This window comes from Archocentrus centrarchus, chromosome 4 (genome assembly GCF_007364275.1).
Source record: "Archocentrus centrarchus isolate MPI-CPG fArcCen1 chromosome 4, fArcCen1, whole genome shotgun sequence".
NCBI classification, from domain to species: Eukaryota; Metazoa; Chordata; class Actinopteri; order Cichliformes; family Cichlidae; genus Archocentrus; species Archocentrus centrarchus.
Genome location: NC_044349.1, coordinates 12,610,459 through 12,631,928, shown reverse-complemented (window position 1 = coordinate 12,631,928; position 21,470 = coordinate 12,610,459). Strand labels below are relative to the sequence as shown.

Below are 21,470 nucleotides of genomic sequence, written 5' to 3'. Positions count from 1 at the left end.
ACTATCCTGGAGTGCTTTAAACAAACGGATGGACAAGCGTGAAAATTAAAAACTGCTATCGACTGACTAAAATGTGTTAAACAATGACGGCTACATAAGTAAATATTTGCCTAAATTAAAATAATGTATCGATTCATAAAAACCTGGTGATCCTGAATCTATCTGTCCAGAGCATTAGCATTCAAAACACAGCACCTGTACTGGGATCCATGTGCTTTTGCTCCAATTTTAATGTTCACTTTGCTGACAACACTGCGCTTATATTTTAAAAAGTAGCTCTTAATTGCATATTGCAATCCTTTGAGTACTTCCCTCTGATATTTCACCATTAATATTCCAGAAACTTGCTATTATTTTTTGCTAGAATAATCTCTTACCCGTCTTGTTGAAACTATAATAAACTGATACCTCAGAACTTGAATGGTATGGTAACAGTAAGGAAGTAAGAGCCATTATTAGTAGTCACAGAAGTCTGCATATTTGACATTAGACTGCGGAAGATGGGCTCAGCTGGATGCTGGTTAAAGAGGCAACAGAACAGGCAGGTTCTTAGAAGAGCTGATGCAATCTAGCACACCAATTTCGAGACACTTGAACAAATCCTAATTCATGCGGTTCTCTAATGGTATGCAAGTTATTTAAACTGTATGGAAAGTCAGCATAACTCCAGCCACCAATGAAGCGATTCCTGTTTTACTCTTGGGCCAATCTTGCTTTTAGTAACTTGATATTTTTGATGCTGTCAAGACTGTTACGGTGTTTGATAACTTCTTGATCAATTATTCACATTAGTAACAATGACTTCACACAGCACTCAAATGTCAGCCTTTGAAAATGTCAGCCAGAAATAATTAGTTGTCAACTAAAATGTTTATTTTAGAGAAAGATGCACTCTGAGATCAGTTATTTAAAAATGCCATTGTGAAACAACTAGACAGGTTAACCGGAGGCCTTTCTGTAAGGATGTGGGCGTTGACTGTTTGCACAGAGCTGACTGCAGAAGGTGTGAAACTCAGTTAACACAGGAAGCTGAGGGGCAGGCATACTGACCATCTATAAAAGAGGCAATCTAATTTTACCTGTAGCTTTAACCTTGACTGAAATCAACTAAAGGGCACTGCTCGCTACACTGCAATGGCAATATTTTGTTGCTGGCGCACTTGGATACAGTTTCAAACCTGTGGGACCAGGATGTGGTGAAAAGTGGCACAATAGCGATGCAGCATCAGCAAAGCTCACACACCAATGCACCAAGCTTTTTATTCACTCAAAGAGGACTCCTCCTCGGTCGCTTTAAAACATTTCAGTGTAAACAAACTTGCTGGAAGAGGGCGTGCACACAACAACTGAAATCCAGCCAAAAATCAATCTAAAATTAAACTTGGATTCCCTAAACTGTGGAGGAGATGTGAGAAGTACAAGGAAACTTAAACCCTCCTCCACTTCTGCAAATGCTCACACGTTCTACATCATGTTGCTATGACAATTTAATTATAGTCTATCATGACTGCACTATTGTTTATGTGTCTATGTGAAGCAGTTGGAAGATTATGTGCGAATGTGAAGTGGCACTCTTTGGCAAAGTACCTAATATTTGGTTGCAGGAAAAACAGCTCTAGTTTGCGGTGAGCGAGTATGTTGGTTTCACAGCGTGGCCAGAGCCTTTTTTGTTATGAGTCATAGGATTAACCCATTCAGCTCAAAAGAAAAGCTCATACCGCAGCAAGGGGAATCTCGTATGTCAGGGTTTCTCACACGACTACATATATAATATATAATATTCACTCGTTTCTGAAACAGTTCTGACATTTGTGAAGCCCTTAATTTCAAGCACACTTTTACTGAAAGCCAAGTCAAAGAAAAGGAAATTGATCAGAATCAGGGAGAAGTGACTCATACCTCATATGATCATCTGAAACTGCTTCTTTTTTTTTTAATTAAAAAAAAAAAAAAACAACCACAAGCATGAGTCCTGCATGGTAGATAGGACATAGAAACGTAAGTCATGGCAACTTCCTCATCGAGGCTGTTCTTGTATCAAACCTCAGCAGAATATCTCCATTTCATCTGACCTGAGGTGTGCACGTGTTGCTCTGTAGTTTTGCTCGAGGGAGCGGGGGTCCGGATATGAGTCTGACCCCAGATCATACGTGGAGGAAGTCAGTTATTACAGTGTATGCTAGTGGTTTATGAGTTTGGTTTAAAATCCAATATGAGAACTTGATCCAAGGACAACTTTCAGTCTACTCTGGTCAGCTCAGCAGCTGCACACATGAACCATCCAATAACACCTCTTTCGAGTCAACACAGGGTGGGCAAAATAAGACAGCTGGCGTAATATGTAGCTAAAATGCCTCCAAATGATAGCTGACTTATGAGCGACACTGGACATTGATGTGAAATGAGGGTTACTTTATTTCCCATATTCATAAAAAGGTAGAAGACGATGTTGTTCTTCACGAGCCACAGTCATTTCCCAGGCTAGTCCTGGCCACCACTACTGGAATGTTTGACCACTGCAAAGAGCAGAACAGCTAATGCAGCCTGCTGACCCAAGCATGATCTTTGTACAAACAGTCTTTGTGGGGTCACAGTTGCAAGAAAAATGCCTACAATGGTGAACTTATGGTTGGGCAAATCTGTCAAATAAATGAAGAATGCATAACGCTAACAGTAAGATATTAAAGCAGCTAACAACTCCGAGTTGCAGTTTTACAGCTGAACTCGGTCATGACCTTCTCTCGTCCTCAGGATCTTGACAGACTAAACTCTGAATCACAGACACATAATAACACCACGACCATAATGAGTACCCTCATTGTACGAGTCTGGACTCATGCAGTGAAGTACTGTGATGCCTGCTATCATTCAAGTGCATTTAGAGACTGCCATCTACTTTACACAGCATTCTTACTGTACAGTCTTCCAATTACTAGTATTACAAACTGAGGAAAAAAAAAAACAGCATTTTTTGGAGGGGTATAAGCTGACACAATTTTATCAAGACAGATGTTACTGGCACAAACAGCTCTTCATTTTTATCTTCATCAGTTAGTCTTTTAATTTTTCAGTCTATAAAATGCAAAGATCTTGAGGGGGAAAAAAAAAATCCATCTATATCACAAAGCACAAGGTGACTTTTTCACAAATCAAAAAAAATGACCATAAATTCTCACTTTCCTTTACATGAGCCCACACAGCATTTCTTATTTCTTGTCTCATCATCCCACATAGAGACACAACGTCCCACTTTTTTTTTTTTTTTCTTAAAAGTAGCTCTGCTTAATAAAAGTCTTGCAAGAGACATTAGGGTCAAAAAAAGATGTGCAGATCTATGGATGCAACTTTACTGAAATCCATTAGCAGACAGAACAGCTGAAATGGTTTAACAGTTACTGGGCCAGGAAAAAAAAAAAAAAAAAAAGGAATCCACAAGTGAAAGAAGACTATTGAGGAAGACCCTAAAAACAAACTTTCACTTCCATTTATGGATTTAGTGATGAGTGGGGGATCTTGACCTCCTACATGCTGGAAACCAAAAACTCTTCTTTCTTACAGGGATGGGCAGCTATTACAGATTAATGTGATGTTAACTGACATTTTGGCTCAGAAAGATTTAACAATTATTAAAAATGAGTATGTCTAATTTCAGGAAGTTTCGATTTTGTTCAGTCAGGTCTTCCATGTCATGACACATCTTCATTTACATTAGGTTAAAGGAAGTTCAACAGAAAGGTACCAAGGATGCAACCTCAACTCTGAGTAGTTAATTTCTGTTATTTAAATAGGAATTTAATAGACTACTAACTTGACCATACCTCTATAAATTATTCACACCATTAAAGTTTCATTTTTTTTTTTATACTTTTGTACACACAGATTAAAAATTATTAATGAAACGTCACCTACCCTCATTTTCGGATGCTGGACATGACACCTGCACAACCAGATCAAATGTTCTTTCTGGATTCTCCCTGAAAAGAATTAAACAGTGTTTACTGAGGTGGAAGAAGAGGTATAAAAGCAGGTGTTATATCCACAATCATGGGCAACAAGTGGGCATTAGAACGCACAACAGCTGTGTTACATCCCTGAAGTGGACCAGTACCTACTCGAGCCTTAGTTTGAAAGAAAGACGGGTTTGTTTGGTTTTTTTTTTTTTGCTAATGTTATCTAGATCAGGTCACGGGACCCGGTCGCTCGCTCGCTGCTGTGTCCGCATGTTACCAATTTAAAGCTGCCTGCTTGGCTAGCGGAGCTGCTAATTGGTGGTCAGCTATTAGACGCGCCGACAGACTGACCCAAATGCCGCGAAGCCAGCTGGCCTCACTGTTAAATCCAGTGCCGGAGATGATGGCTCAAATTACGCCAAACATTCCTTCGCATTACGCATGCAGCTCTCAGTTAGCGTTACTCAAGCACTCATTAGCCTTTAGCATAGAAATGGCAGAAGAGAGGACACAAAAACTCAAAGGTCTTACTTTATTCTGCTGTCCATGGTTTAGTTACAACATCGCGACAGCTCCGTGCTGTCCGGTGGTGGTGAGGGGGAGCTTTGCTCTGAGGGCTGTCCGAGAATATTTCCACCTCGTCCTTCCTCAGCCTTAACGACCGTCTCGCCCTCGCTCTTATCTGACACTGCTCGAAAGGTGCTGCGTCCGCATCCCTGGAGGTGGGATAATGTAGCAGTCGGTGCCGTCTTTCCTGCCGCTTATGTGGCCTAAATCTCCCCCCAATTCAGCGCCGCTGCGGCTATTTCCCACAACAAACACCACTCCAGGAAGTGCTGTCAAAGATTTGGTGACGTCAGCGCGTCAGACGAGCACCTTGCCTGATGCAGTGAGTGGCAGCTACAGATGCTAGTCTTCTGCCTGCGAGCGGCTTCCTTCCAGTTTGGCTGACTAACAAGCAGGATGCACATAGCAGGGCTGATCCGTGTGATTCATGATTTTGGTATTTATTTATTTAAAAAACGGCTTTCCCCAAGAGACTGTATTATTAGTTCAATAGCTATGGCAACAGTAGCCTTCAGCTGTGGCTCCCAGAATGCTGTCCTAGGAGTCCTTGAGGGCTACTAAAATTAGAAAGACGTAAAAACAACTGATTTTGGACAACCTGTAAACACACACAACACACTATAAATTGTCTATGCTATGGGAATAGAAATTTTATTTACATAGCACATTTTAGTGCAGGTAAACATGGGTAATATAGAAGATACACACACACACACACACACACACACACACACATATATATATATATATATATATATATATATATATATATATATATATATATATATATATATATATATATATATAATATTTAATGGCTGCCCTAGATCTTTAAGTTTAAAATAAACACATAAAAACGTTATTTGGGACTTATGGAAAGTCTGTACACACTATTTTGTAAGGGAAAACAAATCTATACTCTGTGCAAGTCCACATGATACAGTATGCATAAAATTTCCCACTTCCACATCTTGGACATCCTTGTGGGTATTTTCATTTCAACTCTTTTTGATAAGTAGGGATTATGCAGCATGTTTAACAGCTACCTATAGACACAAGAGTGACTCAAAACGTGCACTTGAAAAACCACAAAAACCAAAGCAATTGGCTGAAAAATGCTAAAGCAGTCAGTAGAGCTGAGAAGACAATTTTCTTTGGGTTTCTTAGATATGATGAACTTGTTTCACATCCTACATACAGTGACTGGATGCACTGTTAATATACAATATTGTTAGTCCCATATAGTATATGTATTGATGTTACATTGTGCACTGTTACACTTTAGCATACTTCTATATAAATGTGTTCATAATACTACAAGTGCTGTATCTTAATCCAGCACAAGAATTACACGGTTCTTTCAGCTCATAGTGAAGCTGCCACTTGTTGGCTGCTGTGAGACAGGATGCATGCACAATGCACAGACGGCAGCATGTGGGTTTGGAGTCCAGAGAAGCAAAGTGACACTGATAACATCTTAATCTGTACTAATAGCAGTACTGTAGTTGCACATAGAATATGCAACTACAGTACTCAATTTGAGGATGACAAACTGTAAAGCTGTGACTTTGTGTGTGACAGTTCACCTTTCTTGGGTGTAGTAAAGTGCACATTGTGATTTACTGTTGCGTTTAGTCTAATCCTGTTAAGTTACAAATACAATGTTGTGTTATTAGTACTATGTGTACTGCATGCTTGCAACTTATTTTGAGGATGCTCAGAGGAAATAGTCCTACAACAACTGGATCAGCAAACACAACTTCTGTTTTGCCAAACCCAGATTACAGTCTGGTAATTCTCATAATACCTTCTTGCAGAAAGGTCCATGTGTGCACCTCTGGAAATATCAAAACATAAACTGCATTTCTTAAGTTCACTTTAGAGCAGAGATATGGATTTATAGTTTATGGTCATCAAAATGTCTAGATTACCTATCTCATTGCATCTGAGACCTCTTATTTCAGGATTTAAATCACCGTTCTTGCCAGGAGCTTTCTATTGGTAAACCTACTGACTCCAACATGACCCAAGTGGATGACACCTACGCATATGCAACGTTATCTGTATATTAAGTTATGAAGTGTGGGTCATATGCTACTCGGCTTTGCAGCATTTAGCTGAATGTGAGCAGAAGGTATAGCCCTGTACACCTCACACTTAATTCTGCTACTATCAGCAGTCACATCATCAATAAACACTAGTATCACTGGCAGCCATACATGCCAATGCTATAACGCTGCCTCCACCATGTTAGACAGATGCTGTGATATGCTTCAGCTCATGAGCTGTTTCTTTCCTCCATACGTTTCTCTTCCCATCATTCTGATACAAGTTAACCTTGGCTTCATCTGTCCAAATTTTTTTTTTTTTTTTTCAGAGCTATGCAGTTCTGTGCTGCTCTTGTGTGTAACCAGTAGTTTGGACCTTATTATATTTCTGTTTATGAAGGCATCTTGATTGTAGACCTTGACAATCCATTTATTGCGCTGACATTTCTTTGGGTGTCCTATTTAAAATTACAGTGAAACTATAAAATATGGAAAATGCTTCACCTGAGGAGGTGCACAGTCCTGAGCTCTGTAGCGGTGGTGTAGCAAAAACTGTTGTTTGTATGTTTGATCTGTGTAATGAACATCAAAGAACAGTGTTTGTTTGCACCTCCCACAATTCCACTTTAGTGTTATTTGGTATCCGGCAGAAACAATGTGGGGTATGGTGTTATTGTGGTGAAGCTGGTATGATGACAGGATTTTCAGCTGCATAATTACAGAGTGTCATGAGTACGTGCTTCATATTAGACAACAGCAGTACATGCATGAGATAAATATTAATGTCTCAGTGGACAATGATGTTATATAAGCTGTTAAAAATTCCTCAAACTGCTGACATAATATAAACAAACCACGTATAGAGTCTCTATACTTGTATATGATTATCATAATGTTGTCCATATTACTCTATAACATACAAACACAGTGTTCATGAATGAGATGAGTCATTGACCTCTTAAAGAGATATACATCCCTATTTCTTTAACAGTACACTGCACAGTATTTTCATTTTAATGGGGTAGTTTTGTTGGGGTTTTTTTTTGTTTTTTGTGGCCACATGTTCTGCCTCACTGATGTAAACCTCTTGATTTAAAGCTAATTTGGTTGTAATACCTCAAACAAAATGAGCCCTCAGACTTGATCCCTTACTTGTCACTGGAGCAGCTCCCCTGATGACACGGTAAATTCAGAACTTGATGCTCCTATTTCAGATCTTGAGAGCGAGGGAGAGACAAACATGTCTTTGTAGATGTTGACTTTACCATGCAAAATCCCCTATATATTGTGCAACTCTATTTTAGGGAAGACATTTAATGTTTGCATTAAATCTCATGTTTAAGCAATATTTGTCCCTTGGTAAATTGGAACCAGGGGCTTAGATATACCTTCCCCTTTCCCCCCCTGAGAGTGTGTCTGGATCAGAGCCAGATTTCCTCAGGCTGACTGGAAGGTAATTAAATGGCAGCAGACTGGGGCTCGCTGTTTCAGGCATCCACATGAGATGATAATGGCAGGGCTGTTGCCATAACGTTGTGATTTTTTTAATGAAAAAATAGTATGACACACAAACAAATGCATACATAAGGCATGAAATTCATGTACTGGGGAACCTTGAAAGGTACAGATAATGTTCATTTAAAAGCTCCTACTACTGACAAAAGGACAGCGCACTGTTTCACTGTCCTTCAGAGATTCCAACACTATATTACAGAGTGGCTTCAAACATTTTAATCTACCTGAGGTACCCATGATGTATCTTCCTGAACTGAAATGTCACATAAAAGAAAAGCGACAACAAGAGTTCATGTTGGGACAATGCAGCTGGGAGTAAATGTAGCCTGCAGCAGTTAACATAAAACCATTCTGATGTTTATTGCCAAGTAAATTAATAAAGTATCTGTTATATTAATCAGGTTGATTTGACAGTATGAAATGATAATGTGTACTGTAAAACTTCCAAATATAGAAACAGGGGGAAAAAAATTATATACAGTAGGGAAAATAAGTATTTGATACATACAATTTTGCAAGTTTTCTCACCTACAAAGAATTGAGAGGTCTGTAATTTTTATCATAGGTACACTTCAACTGTGAGAGACAGAATCTAAAAAAAAAAAAGATCCGTAAAATCACATTGTATGATTTTTAAATAATTAATTTGCATTTTATGGCATGAAATAAGTATTTGATACAATAGAAAAACAGAACTTAATATTTGGTACAGAGACCTTTGTTTACAATGACAGAAGTCAGACGTTTCCTGTAGTTATTGACGGTGAAGTTTGCACACACTGCAGCAGGGATTTTGGCCCACTCCTCCATACAGATCTTCTCCAGGTTTCTGGGCTGTCGCTGGGCAACATTGATTTTCAGGTCCCTCCAAAGATTTTCTATTGGGTTCAGGTCTGGAGACTGGCTTGGCCAATCCAGGACCTTGAAACACTTCTTACGGAGCCACTCCTTAGTTGCCCTGGCTGTGTATTTCAGATCATTGTCATGCTGGAAGACCCAGCCACGGCCCATCTTCAGTGCTCTTACTGAGGGGAGGAGGTTGTTGGCCAAAATCTCGCGGTGCAGTCGTCCTGTCCCCTTTTCAGAAAAGCACCCCTAAAGTATGACGTTTCCACCCCCATGCTTCAAGGTTGGGATGGTGTTCTTGGGGTTGTAGTCATCCCTCTTCCTCCAAACACGGTGAGTAGAGTTGATACAAAAAGCTCTATTTTGGTCTCATCTGACCACACAACCTTCTCCCATGCCTCCTCTGGATCATCCAGATAGTCATTGGCGAACTTCAAATGGGCCTGGAGATTTGCTGGTGTGTGGGGGGGGGGGCATAGTGTGTTACTAACGGTCATCTTTGAGATTTTCTAATAATTGCACCAACAGTTGTTGCCTTCTCAACAAGCTGCTTGCCTATTGTCCTGTAGTCCATCCCAGCCTTGTGCAGGTCTACAATTTTGTCCCTGGTGTCCTTAGACAGCTCTTTGGTCTTGGGCATGGTGAAGAGGTTGGGGTGTGATTGATTGGGTGTGTGGACAGGTGTCTTTTATACAGGTAACAAGTTCAAACAGCTGCAATTAATACAGGTAACTAGTGCAGCGTAGGGTGGCTTCTTAAAGAAAAACTAACAGGTCTGTGAGAGCCAGAATTCTTCCTGGTTGGTAGGTGATCAAATGCTTATTTCATGCAATAAAATGCAAATTGATCATTTAAAAATGATACAATGTGATTTTCTGGATTTTTTTTTTTTTAAAGATTCTGTCTCTCACAGTTGACATGTACCTGCTATAAAAATTACAGACCTTTCCATTCTTTGCAGGTGGGAAAACCTTCCCAAATTTCCCATGTGTATGTATGTGTGTATATATATATATATATATATATATGCTGTTTTGCAAATATTTTTATCAGTGATGTGTAATTTGTCTGAGGGTAAACTGACCCCACAATGTCAGTCAAAAGACACTTGTCAGGTTTCATTACCCATAATTCTGGAGTAGGCACATCATCAGTAGTGGCTCACAGCAGTGGATAACCTTGAAAGGATTCATTAATGTCCACTCATCAACCTTGCAGTTATTCATCCAAGGCACCATATTACTTTATTATTATGGAAAGCTGTCTATGTTTGTTCTCCAGTACAATCAAGGAAAAGGGAAAGAAAAAGGGGATGCTTTACCACCCATATACACACAGAAGATTGGGGTGATGAAGTATTCAAAGCATTATATTAACAGTATACATAGATATCTGTAGTTTTCATGGGAATGGTTTCTTTAATGGTTAACAAAAGATGTTCATAGTCTTAAGATATAGAGTCAGTTTTCTGCTGTTGGTGTGTTAAATGCATTGTTTGCTTTTTGATTCTCTGAGCAAATAGAATTGTCTTCGTCCCCATACTGTGGTAGAGGCTGCAGAAATCTGACATTTTTCAGAGTTGGATTAATAAAACTTACACTACCTCCATGGTATCTTTTTATTTGTATGGCATTGAATAATACACCTATATGCAAGCCTTTTTTTTAATTGTATTTATTTATTTTAATATTTATCCTCATATACTTATCCTCATACCTCCAGGGAGTGCTTAGTAGCAGCTTTGAATCAGCAGAGGCGCTGTATGAGCCGGTGGATCGGAGTTACGAGATGATCACATTACTGACATGTGACCAGGGGCCGACGAGGAAGTAAAACGCATTTTTGTGCAGGCAACTTCACTTGTCAAAGAATTAAGTGATGCTTTTTTTTCTCCCTTTTTTCCTCCCAGAACCTGTATCTTTCTTTGCACAGCTGCAAGACGAGCGCCAGTGTTAAAGTTTTCTTAATAAACGACTCTCCCGGTTTCTAAAGTGCGGACACAGTGGTTTTTGCAGGAGCATGTGTTGCAAAAATTACCCAAGTAAAGCGTTTGTCAGCAGATTGATTCTTCTCCGTGTCCACTTTAATAAACGACCTGTAGCAATGTCAATACCAAAGCTCTCGGAAGAAAAATCAGAACCGATGACAAACAGCAGCACGTTACAGATCAATGAAGGCGCGAGTGGAGCGGACAACGTCAGTGACGCGGTGACAGCGATGAGCGCGCGGGGTGAAAACGACCTCTGCGCGGCGAAGTTCACAGAGGAAGAAATGGCCATCCATAGAATCCATAGACAAGCGTGTGCGGTAAGATGCATCACTTCAAAGACTTTACAGCCAATCATGTCATGTAGTACAATCGGATCGCAGAGACATGGCGTGATTAATTAGGTCCAGGCGTTCCCACGTTTTTTTTTTTAAATAACAGTTTTGTAACTGGACTAACTGCAGTGCAGGAGAACCTGCACAGAGCCTTTACTTTAGACTAAGAATGGAAGAATAATAGTATAAAATACTTCAAATACAAGTTTAGAATTTTTAAAATTCAATTCAGTTTTATTTATATAGCCCCTAATCACAACACACTGTCGCCTCAAGGTGCATTATATTGTAAGGTAAAGACCCGGCAATAATTACAGATAAAACCAACAATCAAAATGACCCCCTGTGAGCAAGCACTTGGTGACAGCGGGGAGGAAAAGCTCCCTTTTAACAGGAAGAATGCTCTGGCAGAACCAGGCTCATGCTCAGTCATCTGCAGCCATCTGCAGACAGGACAAAAGACACGCTGTGGAGTGCCAGAGATTAGTAATAACTAATTATTGAATGCAGAGTGGTGTATAAACAGAGTGAAAAGAGGTGAATGAAAAATAAAAACTGCATCATGAGACACCCCCACCCCCACCCCACCATATCAGCCTAGTCTATCACAGCATAATTAAGGGAGGGGCCAAGGAAAGTTTAAAGTTTAATCTTAAAAACAGAGACATTTGATGTAAGTAAAATTAAATCCCAATCATTAATGCAGAAAGGTGCCATTTAGTGTTATGTGATAGGTAATTAGTATTAGATTGATTAACAGGGTAAGTAACAGTTGAGTGTTGTAGCATGTAATCTTAATTTGATAAATCCTCACTTGTTTATTGATAGAATAATTTATAACCTTTGTATCCAAAATCAAAACTCAAATTTAACTCTATCAGATTATTGTATTTGAGTCAAAAGTGATCTCTCTGTGAAAAATACTGGGCTAAATTTAAAATTAAAAGAGCATATACACTTTTTATTAGGTATGCCTTGATAGTACTGGGTTGGACCCCTTTTTGCCTTCAGAACTGCCTTAATTCTTTAAAGCATAGATTCAACAAGGTGCTGGAAACATTCCTCAGTGATCTTGGTTCATATTGACATGATAACATTACACATTTGCTGCAGATGTGTCCGTTGCACATCAAAGATGCGAACTTTCTTTTCCACCAAATCCCAAAGTCGCTCTGTTTGAATCCAGCAAACTCACTGCCGTGTTCAAGAAAACAGCTTAAGATGATTTGAGCTTTGTGACATGGTGTGTTATCCTGCTGGAAGCAGCCATCAGGAGATAAGTACCCTGTGGTCATAAAGGGATGGACATGATCAGCAATAGTACTCATGTCGACTGTGACGTTTACAGCATCACACCACCAGTAACCTGATCAAGTCATCAAAAAGGATTTAGAGTGTGGCTGTAACTAATGGTACTAGGACAGAGAAGGGTACAGAGGTAAACTGGAAGTTTACCTAATATGGCTTTATAGAGGAATGTACCTGTGCTGTTTTCTTCAAATGGTCAGTGATGGCCAACCTATCGAACTAACCATCATCTCAGGGAGATGTGAAACAACATGTGTAAGAGACATGGATTTAATTAGTTTCCAAAAAGTTGAGGGGTTGTTTAGATTATCTTTGAAATACTTGAAATAAAACTCAGATTTAGATTTTCTAATCATTAAGGTGCACTTGTTTCTTAAGGTTCTAAATATATTCCAGTCAGCTGAAGAGTTTGAAAATCTTGCCATGGCCCATGCCTTATTTTTTAAATGAATTAACTCTGAAGGACTATTTGAAAACCAAGGATTATTCCTACCGCTGATCCTAAACTTCTTAATAAGAGCATGTTTATTATAAATAGATAAGAATGTTAAATGAAAATAACCCAAGGCCAATTCAATATTTGGGATCAGAGTAACTCTCTTAAGATCACTGTAGTACACGTCATGTCTGGGACCAGCGCTCACTTAAATCACCTTTCTTCCTCATTCTGAGCCTCAGTTTGAAATTAATCAGGTCGTCTTGACCATGTCTACATGCCTAAATGCACTGAGTTGCTGCCTTGTGACTGGCTGATTAGATTTTTGCATTAACATGCAGTTCTAAGTGTACCTAATAAAGTGGCTGTTGAGTATAAGCTGTACTTTCATACAGTACTTGAGTAAATGTAAGTAATATCCATTTTAAAAAATTAGATTAGAGCTGAGTAAATCATATGGATAAAATAATACAGATGCATTCTCTCAAAACTCTACAATGAAAATTTAATGCAATTCTTGAATCAACATAAAGCCAAAATAATCAAAATCTGGAGTCAGTTGTAATGATTTTGGGGGATAATCCCAATATTTGATATTTTTGTCAAATATTGGGTCAAATATTTCTCATAAACTGTGGTTATTTTTTTAAGGATGTTAGTGCAAAAGTACAAGCCCAATTCCAAAAATGTTGGGACGTTGTATGAAATGTAAATAAAAAAAAAACAAAACAAAAAAACAGAATGCATCAATTTGCCAATCTCAAACCTGTTTTTAATTTACAATAAAACATAATAAATTTCAACTGAGAAAATTTACCATTTCAAGAAAAAAATAAGGTAATGCATTTGTGGACGGCACATTGAACTGTGTTCACAGACAATGATTTCTGGAGGCGTTTCTGAGCACATGCAGTGACACGGGCTCAGGAACATGACAGAATCATGCCTGTTTTTAAATGCAGTGCTGCCTGAGGGCCCGAAGATCACAGGCATCCAGTATTGATTTTCAGCCTTGTCCTTTGCGCACAGAGATTTCTCCAGATTCTCCCAATCTTTTGATATTATACACTGTTGATAATGAGATACAATATATTGCCAAAAGTATTTGCTCATCTGCCTTCACACGCATATAAACCTGAGTGACATTCCACTCTCAATCCATAGGGTTTAATATGATGTTGGCCCACCCTTTGCAGCTATAACAGCTGCAACTCTTCTGATTCCACAAGATTTAGGAGTGTGTTTATGGGAAATTTTGACCATTTTTCCAGAAATGCATTTTTGAGGTCAGACACTGATGTTGGATGAGAAGGTCTGGTTCACAGTCTCCGCTCTAATTCATCCCAAAGGTGTTCAATCAGGTTGAGATCAGGACTCTGTGCAGGCCAGTCAAGTTCTTCCACACCAAACACACTCATCCATGTTTTTATGGTCCTTGCTTTGTGCACTGGTGTGCAGCCATGTTGGAACAGGAAGGAGCAATCCCCAAACTGTTCCCACAAAGTTGGGAGCATGAAACTGTCCAAAACATTTTGGAATGCTGAAGAGTTCTTTCACTGGAACCAAGGGGCTGAGCCCAGCTCCTGAAAAACAACCCCACACCATAATCCCCCCTCCACCAAACTTTACACTTGGCACAATGCAGTTAAACAAGTACCGTTCTCCTGGTGGCTACCAAACTCAGAATCGGCCATTGGATTACCAGAGAGAGAAGTGTAATTTGGCACTCGAGAGCACACGTCTCCACTGCTCTAGAGTCCAGTGGCAGCATGCTTTACACCTCTGCATCCAACGTTTTGCATTGTGCTTGGTGATGTAAGGCTTGGATGCAGCTGCTCGGCCATGGAAACCCATTCCATGAAGCTCTCTACGCACTGTTCTTGACCTAATCTGAAGGCCACATGAAGTTTGGAGGTCTGTAGTGATTGACTCTGCAGAAAGTTGGCAACCTCTGCGCACTATGCACCTCAGCATCCACTGGCCCCACTCTGTGGTTTTACGTGGCCTACCACTTCTTGGCTGAGTTGCTGTTGTTCCCAATCGCATCCACCTCTGCTTGTCTTTATTTGTGAGAAACTGTCTCTCTTTTATACCCAGTCATGTTGCTGACCTGTTGCCAATGAACCTAATTAGCTGCAAAATATTCCTCCAGCTGTTTCTTTTTAGTACGACTTAATTTTCCAGCCTTTTGTTGCCCCATTCCCAACTTTTTTGAGACGTGTTACTGCCATCAAATTCAAAATGAGCTAATATTTTTCATTAAATAGTAAAATGTCCCAGTTTAAACATTTGATATGTTTTCTATGTTCTATTGTGATTAAAATATGGGTTTATGAGATTTGCAAATCATTGCATTCTGTTTTTATTTAAACTTTATTACAGTGTCCCAATTTTTTAGGAACTGGGACTTGTATTAGTGTGTAAAAGTGTACAGATCCACACACACACACACACACACACGCGCGCGCACACGCACACATAGTCCAAATTAGTATAAAATTAGTATAAATAATCTGGACCAATACCAACATCATTTTTTAAAGCTGGCTTTGTGCTATCCACAGTATGTTAATAGTCTAATAACATGCCAACTATGATGCATCTCCAGGGCCTTACTATTCCCAGGGCAGTACCCCAAGCCTCCTCCACCTCCCCTGAGTCCTTAACCAAATGACATTTAAGAGAATAAAGCCACTGATGAGTTTGACTCAGTCTTTCCATCCTAACCTCCCCAACCAAGATATATATATATAAACTGCTTAATTATTTTGCAGTGAAAATGTAGGTACATGAGTGGTGAGAGTTGCAAAACAATGCCTGAATGTAGGAGGTGTCTGTGTCCACCTGTTATTGTTCTTAACTTTAATTTACTTGTAGGAGCGTTTCCATTTTAAATAGATGAGAATGCCTACCCAGGTCAAAAGTCCTAAAGAAATGATGATAATTGTTTGTGCTAGATCCATCATATTCACCAAATCTTACTTGCTCTTCCATCAAGCAGAACCAGTGAGCTGTGCTGATGACAGTGGTGAATAGGTGTCATCTGCATGCCTTTAGGCTTATCTGTTGTAAATATTGTGCTTCGGAGTGTGGATGAAGTTGAGGCAAGTTGGCCGCGACCTGAGGAGAGTGGTAGGGCCTGGGTGGGAAAAGTACAATACAGAGGGGGCCCAGCTATGCCAGCTTCACTATGTGGCCTTGCAATGGCATGTGAAATGACAAGCCGTGTCACCAAAGGGCCTGGGGCCTTTTTCCCTTTGTAGCCTGTCAAAGCTCACCAACTAGTGGGCTCTTCAGTTTGAAACAGACTGAGAGATGACATTTTCGAACTTCCTAAGGGATGGTGGAGGAGTTCAGGGTTTTTCCACTTACAGAAGGTGTTTTTGTGGCTATGCAAGATGAATAAGTGATCCAAAAATAAAATAACAACTGCCTGTAAAGTATCTTTTTGCACTATCCTGAAAATTGTCAAAACATCGTGCAGACTGTGAGAGCTACTAGTTGATTAATTGTGGCATATTCTCACCTACTGATTTGCACACTAATTAATTAGTAATATCTTAAGAATGAGAGTGTCTTACATCTGTTTCTATGCTTAAAGGTCACCCATTCTTTCTTCTCCTTGACCCTAAGCAATCTGTCTCTGTATAGGCTCATAGGCAATATTATGCTTGCATGTGCCTTTGTGTTTGGGTGAGTATATGTACTGTATATAGTTCTGTATGCACAGGTCACATAGTGGCTTGCATGTTTATGTGTCATTCTAATTAAATAACAATAATATCTTCATTATGCTCAGGCAAAGAAGCAGATGTATGTTGACCCTTCCAGTGGGTATAAGGTGTTCACAGAGCATGCCCACCTTCAGAGAGGGAAATGCTGTGGCAGCGTATGCAGACACGTGAGTTCTTTGTTTTAGCCTGGTTGCTCGCTGTTTTGTCCTTCTGATGTGTTTTGTCCTGCTGTATCCTGTCTGATACATTTGATCTTTTCTGTTTCCAATGGTAACTGACCTCATTTGGAAACTGTGTGTCTATGAGAGCAATTTTGGCAAACGGGCTTCATTTTCTAAGTACGAAACATCCCATAAAAGAAGGGTTTATATGCACGGTGGGTTGGAGCTTCCATGGTGTTGAAAAGGATCAGCTAACAGGACTAACAACACATCTTGTAAAGGAAAACTTAGCCTTATAGTGTATGTTAATTTTATGCACAGGCAAAACACAAACACGGCTTGCTGCTTTCTATATGTGTACATGTTACTCAGTGGAACTAAATGTAATAAAGTTATCCTCTTATATTTGTATTGATGTGCTTGCTGCTCAGGGTAGACACTACCTTGAGCAAGTAGAGTCAAGAAAAATAGATCTAACATCCAGTATGTCGTGTAAAAATGTGTTTTAAAAGTCCAGAATATGTAAGGGCACAACAATAAATAAGGTTAAAATCAAAGTATATGTCTGGCTCTATGATAAAGACTTATCATTGCTGTCTTAATACTTCTGCCCTTACATTATTGAGCCATTAAAAAAAGATTTTGGTATGGTTAGATCTATTTTATGAGCATCATTTCTGACCTCTACTGGTTTAAAGTTTGCAGAATAAGGATCGTGGGGGGGTGCATTTATAAACACTAAAGGCTTTCAGACTCTGAGCTGAACTGATCTTTAGATTCATCTTCACTTGGCATCTTTGGTTTCATCTGTTTATAAAAAACCATCTATAAATGGAAGCACATACAGACGTGCTGTGGATTTTCTGATCGTGTCAGCCCTGCTCTGTTCTTTTCTGTTTTGTTCTGTCTGACTGAGTCTTGTTTGTCCACCCTCCATCCTGTCCCCTCTTGCTTGTCTTCCTCTGGGTTTCGCCTTGCCCCATTCTGTCTTCCCCGTGTCCTGATCTGACTCTTGTTTCGTTGTGTTTTTTTTTTTTTCTCATTTGCTCTTCTGTTATCTGCTTCTCGTGTGTTGTTCCCTGTGTGACTAAAGATCTACATGCAGCCGTTAAACGGCACTTATTTATTTCATTTTCTCCCCTAGTGTCCGTATGGCCAAGTCAACGTGAAGGACCCCGCAATGAAGAAACACTTTAATTCACTATTTTATGTATAGACCCAACAGATTCAGTCCAAAGGTAAAGCTTTGGAAACCTGTTTGGAATGGAACCCACCACACGTTGCTTGTCTTCTGCCTGTCGTTATTTGGACTACTTGAGAGTCATTTTTTTTTTTTTTTTTTTTAGCTGTGTAATAAATGATGAAATATGGGTAGTGTCTGTGCAATACCTATCTCTTATGAATCACAACTATTCTTAGGATTATTTTCATTCTCACAAAATAGGAAAGGAGGAGAACGGATTTGTTCACTAGACGCTCATGCAAAATAGTCTTTTATCAGACTTTTTTGTTTTGTTATATTTTTCAGATATTTTTCAGAATGTCCAAGGAAATGCCTTTGAGCCTCATTTTTTCACTTCTCTTCAAGAGTATTTAATATTTTGTAGTATTCCGCTCTTCTGATCCATTTACAAGGGTTGTGGGAGTATGGAGATGAAAACTGAGAGTGCATTTTAGATCTTCGCCCTCCAGATAAAGGGCATATAAGCGAAAGTAACTGTAGATAGTCAGATGGAGTCTTGTGCTCTTTTGCTTCACATCGCTTGTTATTTTTTTCCCTCCCAAATGTAAGAATGCATGAATATTAGCATCATTTACACACCACAAGTGCTTGACTGAACTGTCTACCTTTGACTGAAATACTGTGTTGTTAAAAATAGGAAGGTGCCAGGGGTCAGCCCTCACACTTGGCTGCGCTGCTTTTACACCACTTGATGGAATCAGGCTGTTAGCAAACATGCCATGGACATCAACAGCAGCCCTCCCCACCGGACTTGCAGCTCAGCCTCCTGGCAACACTTGGCTACAGCGCAGCTCCCCGCGGCTGCTCTCCTGAGCCGCAGCCTAATGAACTCCTGGGCCCTCTTATCCCAGGACTGCAATAGATCAGCCCATGCTCACCAGCGTACTTAGACGCACACATGCACAGGCAGACTCACTCCATCAGAATACTCTGTGGCTCCTAATAGGCCAATATAGAATAAAGGTTGCACTTAACTGCGCACTTCGTAGCCCTGAGTTATAGTGCTAGGTAAGGTCAAGCGCTCGTATAGAACTACCTATGCGCGCAAGAGATGCTGAGGAAAGATGCGCCATTTGATTTGTGAGTGCATGTGGGTAGGCAGCGCGATGCCTCCGGGCGCTCGCTCTGAACCTGCCACACACATTCGCCTGTCTCCGCCTGATTGGGCAAACAGCGTCGTGATGAGAGGATGTGTCTGCCGCGGAATTCTGGCGCGGCCACAGTTTTCCTCGGCAGGTGGGTCCCAAAGGCAAGTGCTTAGTGATCGGAGCAAAGCCCTATGAGCGTCTACAAGGAGATTCATGATCCCAACAGTGCTGGGGAGGACAGGTTCTGGGGACGCGTCGTCAGGCGGGATGAGAGGCGAATTTATTTGGTGTTATTCTAAACCGAGGCAGCGGAGCGTACGGCAGCAACATTTCTACAGCGGGACGGCGAAGGTGTCACACTCATCAAGTACCTGGGCCCGCTTGCCTGCCGCTGCTCTGCGGGTTTTGCCTAGGGACTTGTCTGTCACATTAAAGTAGATGCATTGCCATTCAGGGCCTCGGCGGTCCCGCATCCTGACCATGAAATAGGCCAACTTTCATGTCTGCCTCATCCCTCCACGTCTTCCCAATCCAGTGATGGCACAGTTTGAATTTTTTTTTCCTCCATCATGTTCTAACCTAACAGTTGGTGACTGAGACACGAACAGCACAGCATACCTTCTTCAGATTACTGGAGAAATGTACTTAATTTACTTCTTCTACCACCAAAATAATGATTAACTTCTTTAATTCTTCCTTAATTAATTATTTATTAGGTAGCCTGTGCAATGCACTCCCACAACGAGAGCATTCAACTAGTTTCTTTATTAAATTGTTTTTAATACCTGTGTTTAATTAACTGATGCTCATTCAATTTATTTGAAGTGAATAAAAGTCCTGCCTTATTCACGAATGAGTTTTGTTGTTGATTTTAGCTTTTGCAATACCAGAATAATGAAAAATTTATCCGTTTTTAAATCCGTTTTTTTCTTTTATCCTACACACACACACACACACACACACACACACACACATACACAAAATATCTACAGTGCAGATGTGCTCCCAACAGCCAGTTAGACAAGTGAGGTGTTTCTTTCAGGCATTTTGGCCTGAACGTCTCTGACCCTCAGCTGGAGCATATGCTGTGCTGGAGTGGAGTGGCAGCTATACACCGTGTGCCTTTCTGCAGGATGATGGCACTAGCTGCAGAGAAAGAGCGAGCTGTCCAGTTTGGATCTGTGACCAGACATGCTCCAGTCACAACCAGTTGACAGGCCAAGCAGCCCCCCCATCTCAAACAGGCACAGCAGCCCTGCGGCCAATGGCCCCAACCACAGTCGGTTACAGTGTCTCCATCACTGTTGGCCAGACCAGCCAGGAACTGACACAAGGTTGGCGGGGAAAAAAAACTTAAGTGTCAGCCATATGATGGCTGAAAGGAACATCAGTCTCAGCAATTGCCCAGGCACAGCTCAGTATGTCTGTGTGCGTGCGTGCACATCTAGCTCCGTGTGTGTGTGTGTGTCTTGGTATTGAAGCAGCATTTGAGCAGCCCCTACATCAACGTCTGGTCGTTCTACACAGGCAATGTCAGCTCGCCTCGGGGCAGCAGCCTCCACAGTGGTCATATGGACAACCACATCCCTGTGGTAGAATTAGTGATAAAAAACACACATGGCCACTGAGTGACAGTCAGCGCACCAGATTCCTTTGGACAGACAGGGCTGCAAATAGCACAGAGGAGCAGTTTCTCCCTCAGACCGCAACTGGTGGTCAGGCTCATGCCAGGCCAAGTCGTGGTCGCCAGATGAGCCCAGATAAAAGGAGAGTCAGGGGCAGTCAAAGGCACTTAAGTGCCCAAGGAGCACTTTGGCCTGTTTATTTCCCTCCTGGTTTTACATTGCGGCAGTCGTCTGTGACTTCTTGTCTACACTTTGGACCCGACATGTCACTGCTTTCTTTAGCTGTCACACTATCTAACCTCTAACTTATTTCACATTACGCCGCCTTCTGACTTTCTGTCCTCGGTCACTGAAGTAGAAAGAAGGAGCTTGTTTGACAGCCAAATGATATTTACTAAACCTCGCCTCACAAAAGCTGCTTTGCCCCATAAGGTTATATAGTGATAAATAACATCCATCTATTATGTTTCCATGTCCTTTCTAGTGTGTCCAGATACGGACTAATACACGCACCATTCCCCAGTAGGATACTGTGTCCCCAGAGGAGCTGGAGGAGGAGGGGTTTGCATGTACTGGTAGCAGTGTGCTGTTGGACCTGTTCTGGAGGCAGGGAGGGGAGGCAGGCAG

At 40.7% G+C, this 21,470-nt stretch overlaps 2 protein-coding genes across 2 annotated transcripts in view; one reads left to right on the top strand and one right to left on the bottom strand.

Moving 5' to 3' along the window:
* Positions 1-4,932, bottom strand: part of dennd1b (DENN/MADD domain containing 1B) — a 102,294-nt gene extending 97,362 nt beyond the window's left edge. Inside the window, 2 exon segments of the mRNA XM_030727321.1 lie at positions 3,910-3,974; positions 4,482-4,932. Of these exon segments, the coding sequence (XP_030583181.1) occupies positions 3,910-3,974; positions 4,482-4,498 (82 nt within the window). The 5' untranslated portion in view covers positions 4,499-4,932.
* Positions 4,933-10,754: 5,822 nt separating this feature from the next.
* Positions 10,755-18,177, top strand: c4h1orf53 (chromosome 4 C1orf53 homolog). The gene is made up of 3 exons (XM_030727322.1): positions 10,755-11,233; positions 16,792-16,893; positions 18,032-18,177. The coding sequence occupies exons 1-3, from the start codon at positions 10,946-10,948 to the stop codon at positions 18,101-18,103; spliced, it is 462 nt and encodes a 153-aa protein (XP_030583182.1). The 5' UTR covers positions 10,755-10,945; the 3' UTR covers positions 18,104-18,177.
* Positions 18,178-21,470: the final 3,293 nt, after the last annotated feature.

Excerpts from the sequence above, each read along its gene's own strand:
- c4h1orf53 (XM_030727322.1), top strand. The coding sequence starts at position 10,946 with ATGTGTTGCAAAAATTACCCAAGTAAAGCGTTTGTCAGCAGATTGATT. Across the intron at positions 11,234-16,791 it reads TCCATAGACAAGCGTGTGCG|GCAAAGAAGCAGATGTATGT; the intron begins GTAAGATGCATC and ends CATTATGCTCAG. Across the intron at positions 16,894-18,031 it reads GTGGCAGCGTATGCAGACAC|TGTCCGTATGGCCAAGTCAA; the intron begins GTGAGTTCTTTG and ends TTTCTCCCCTAG.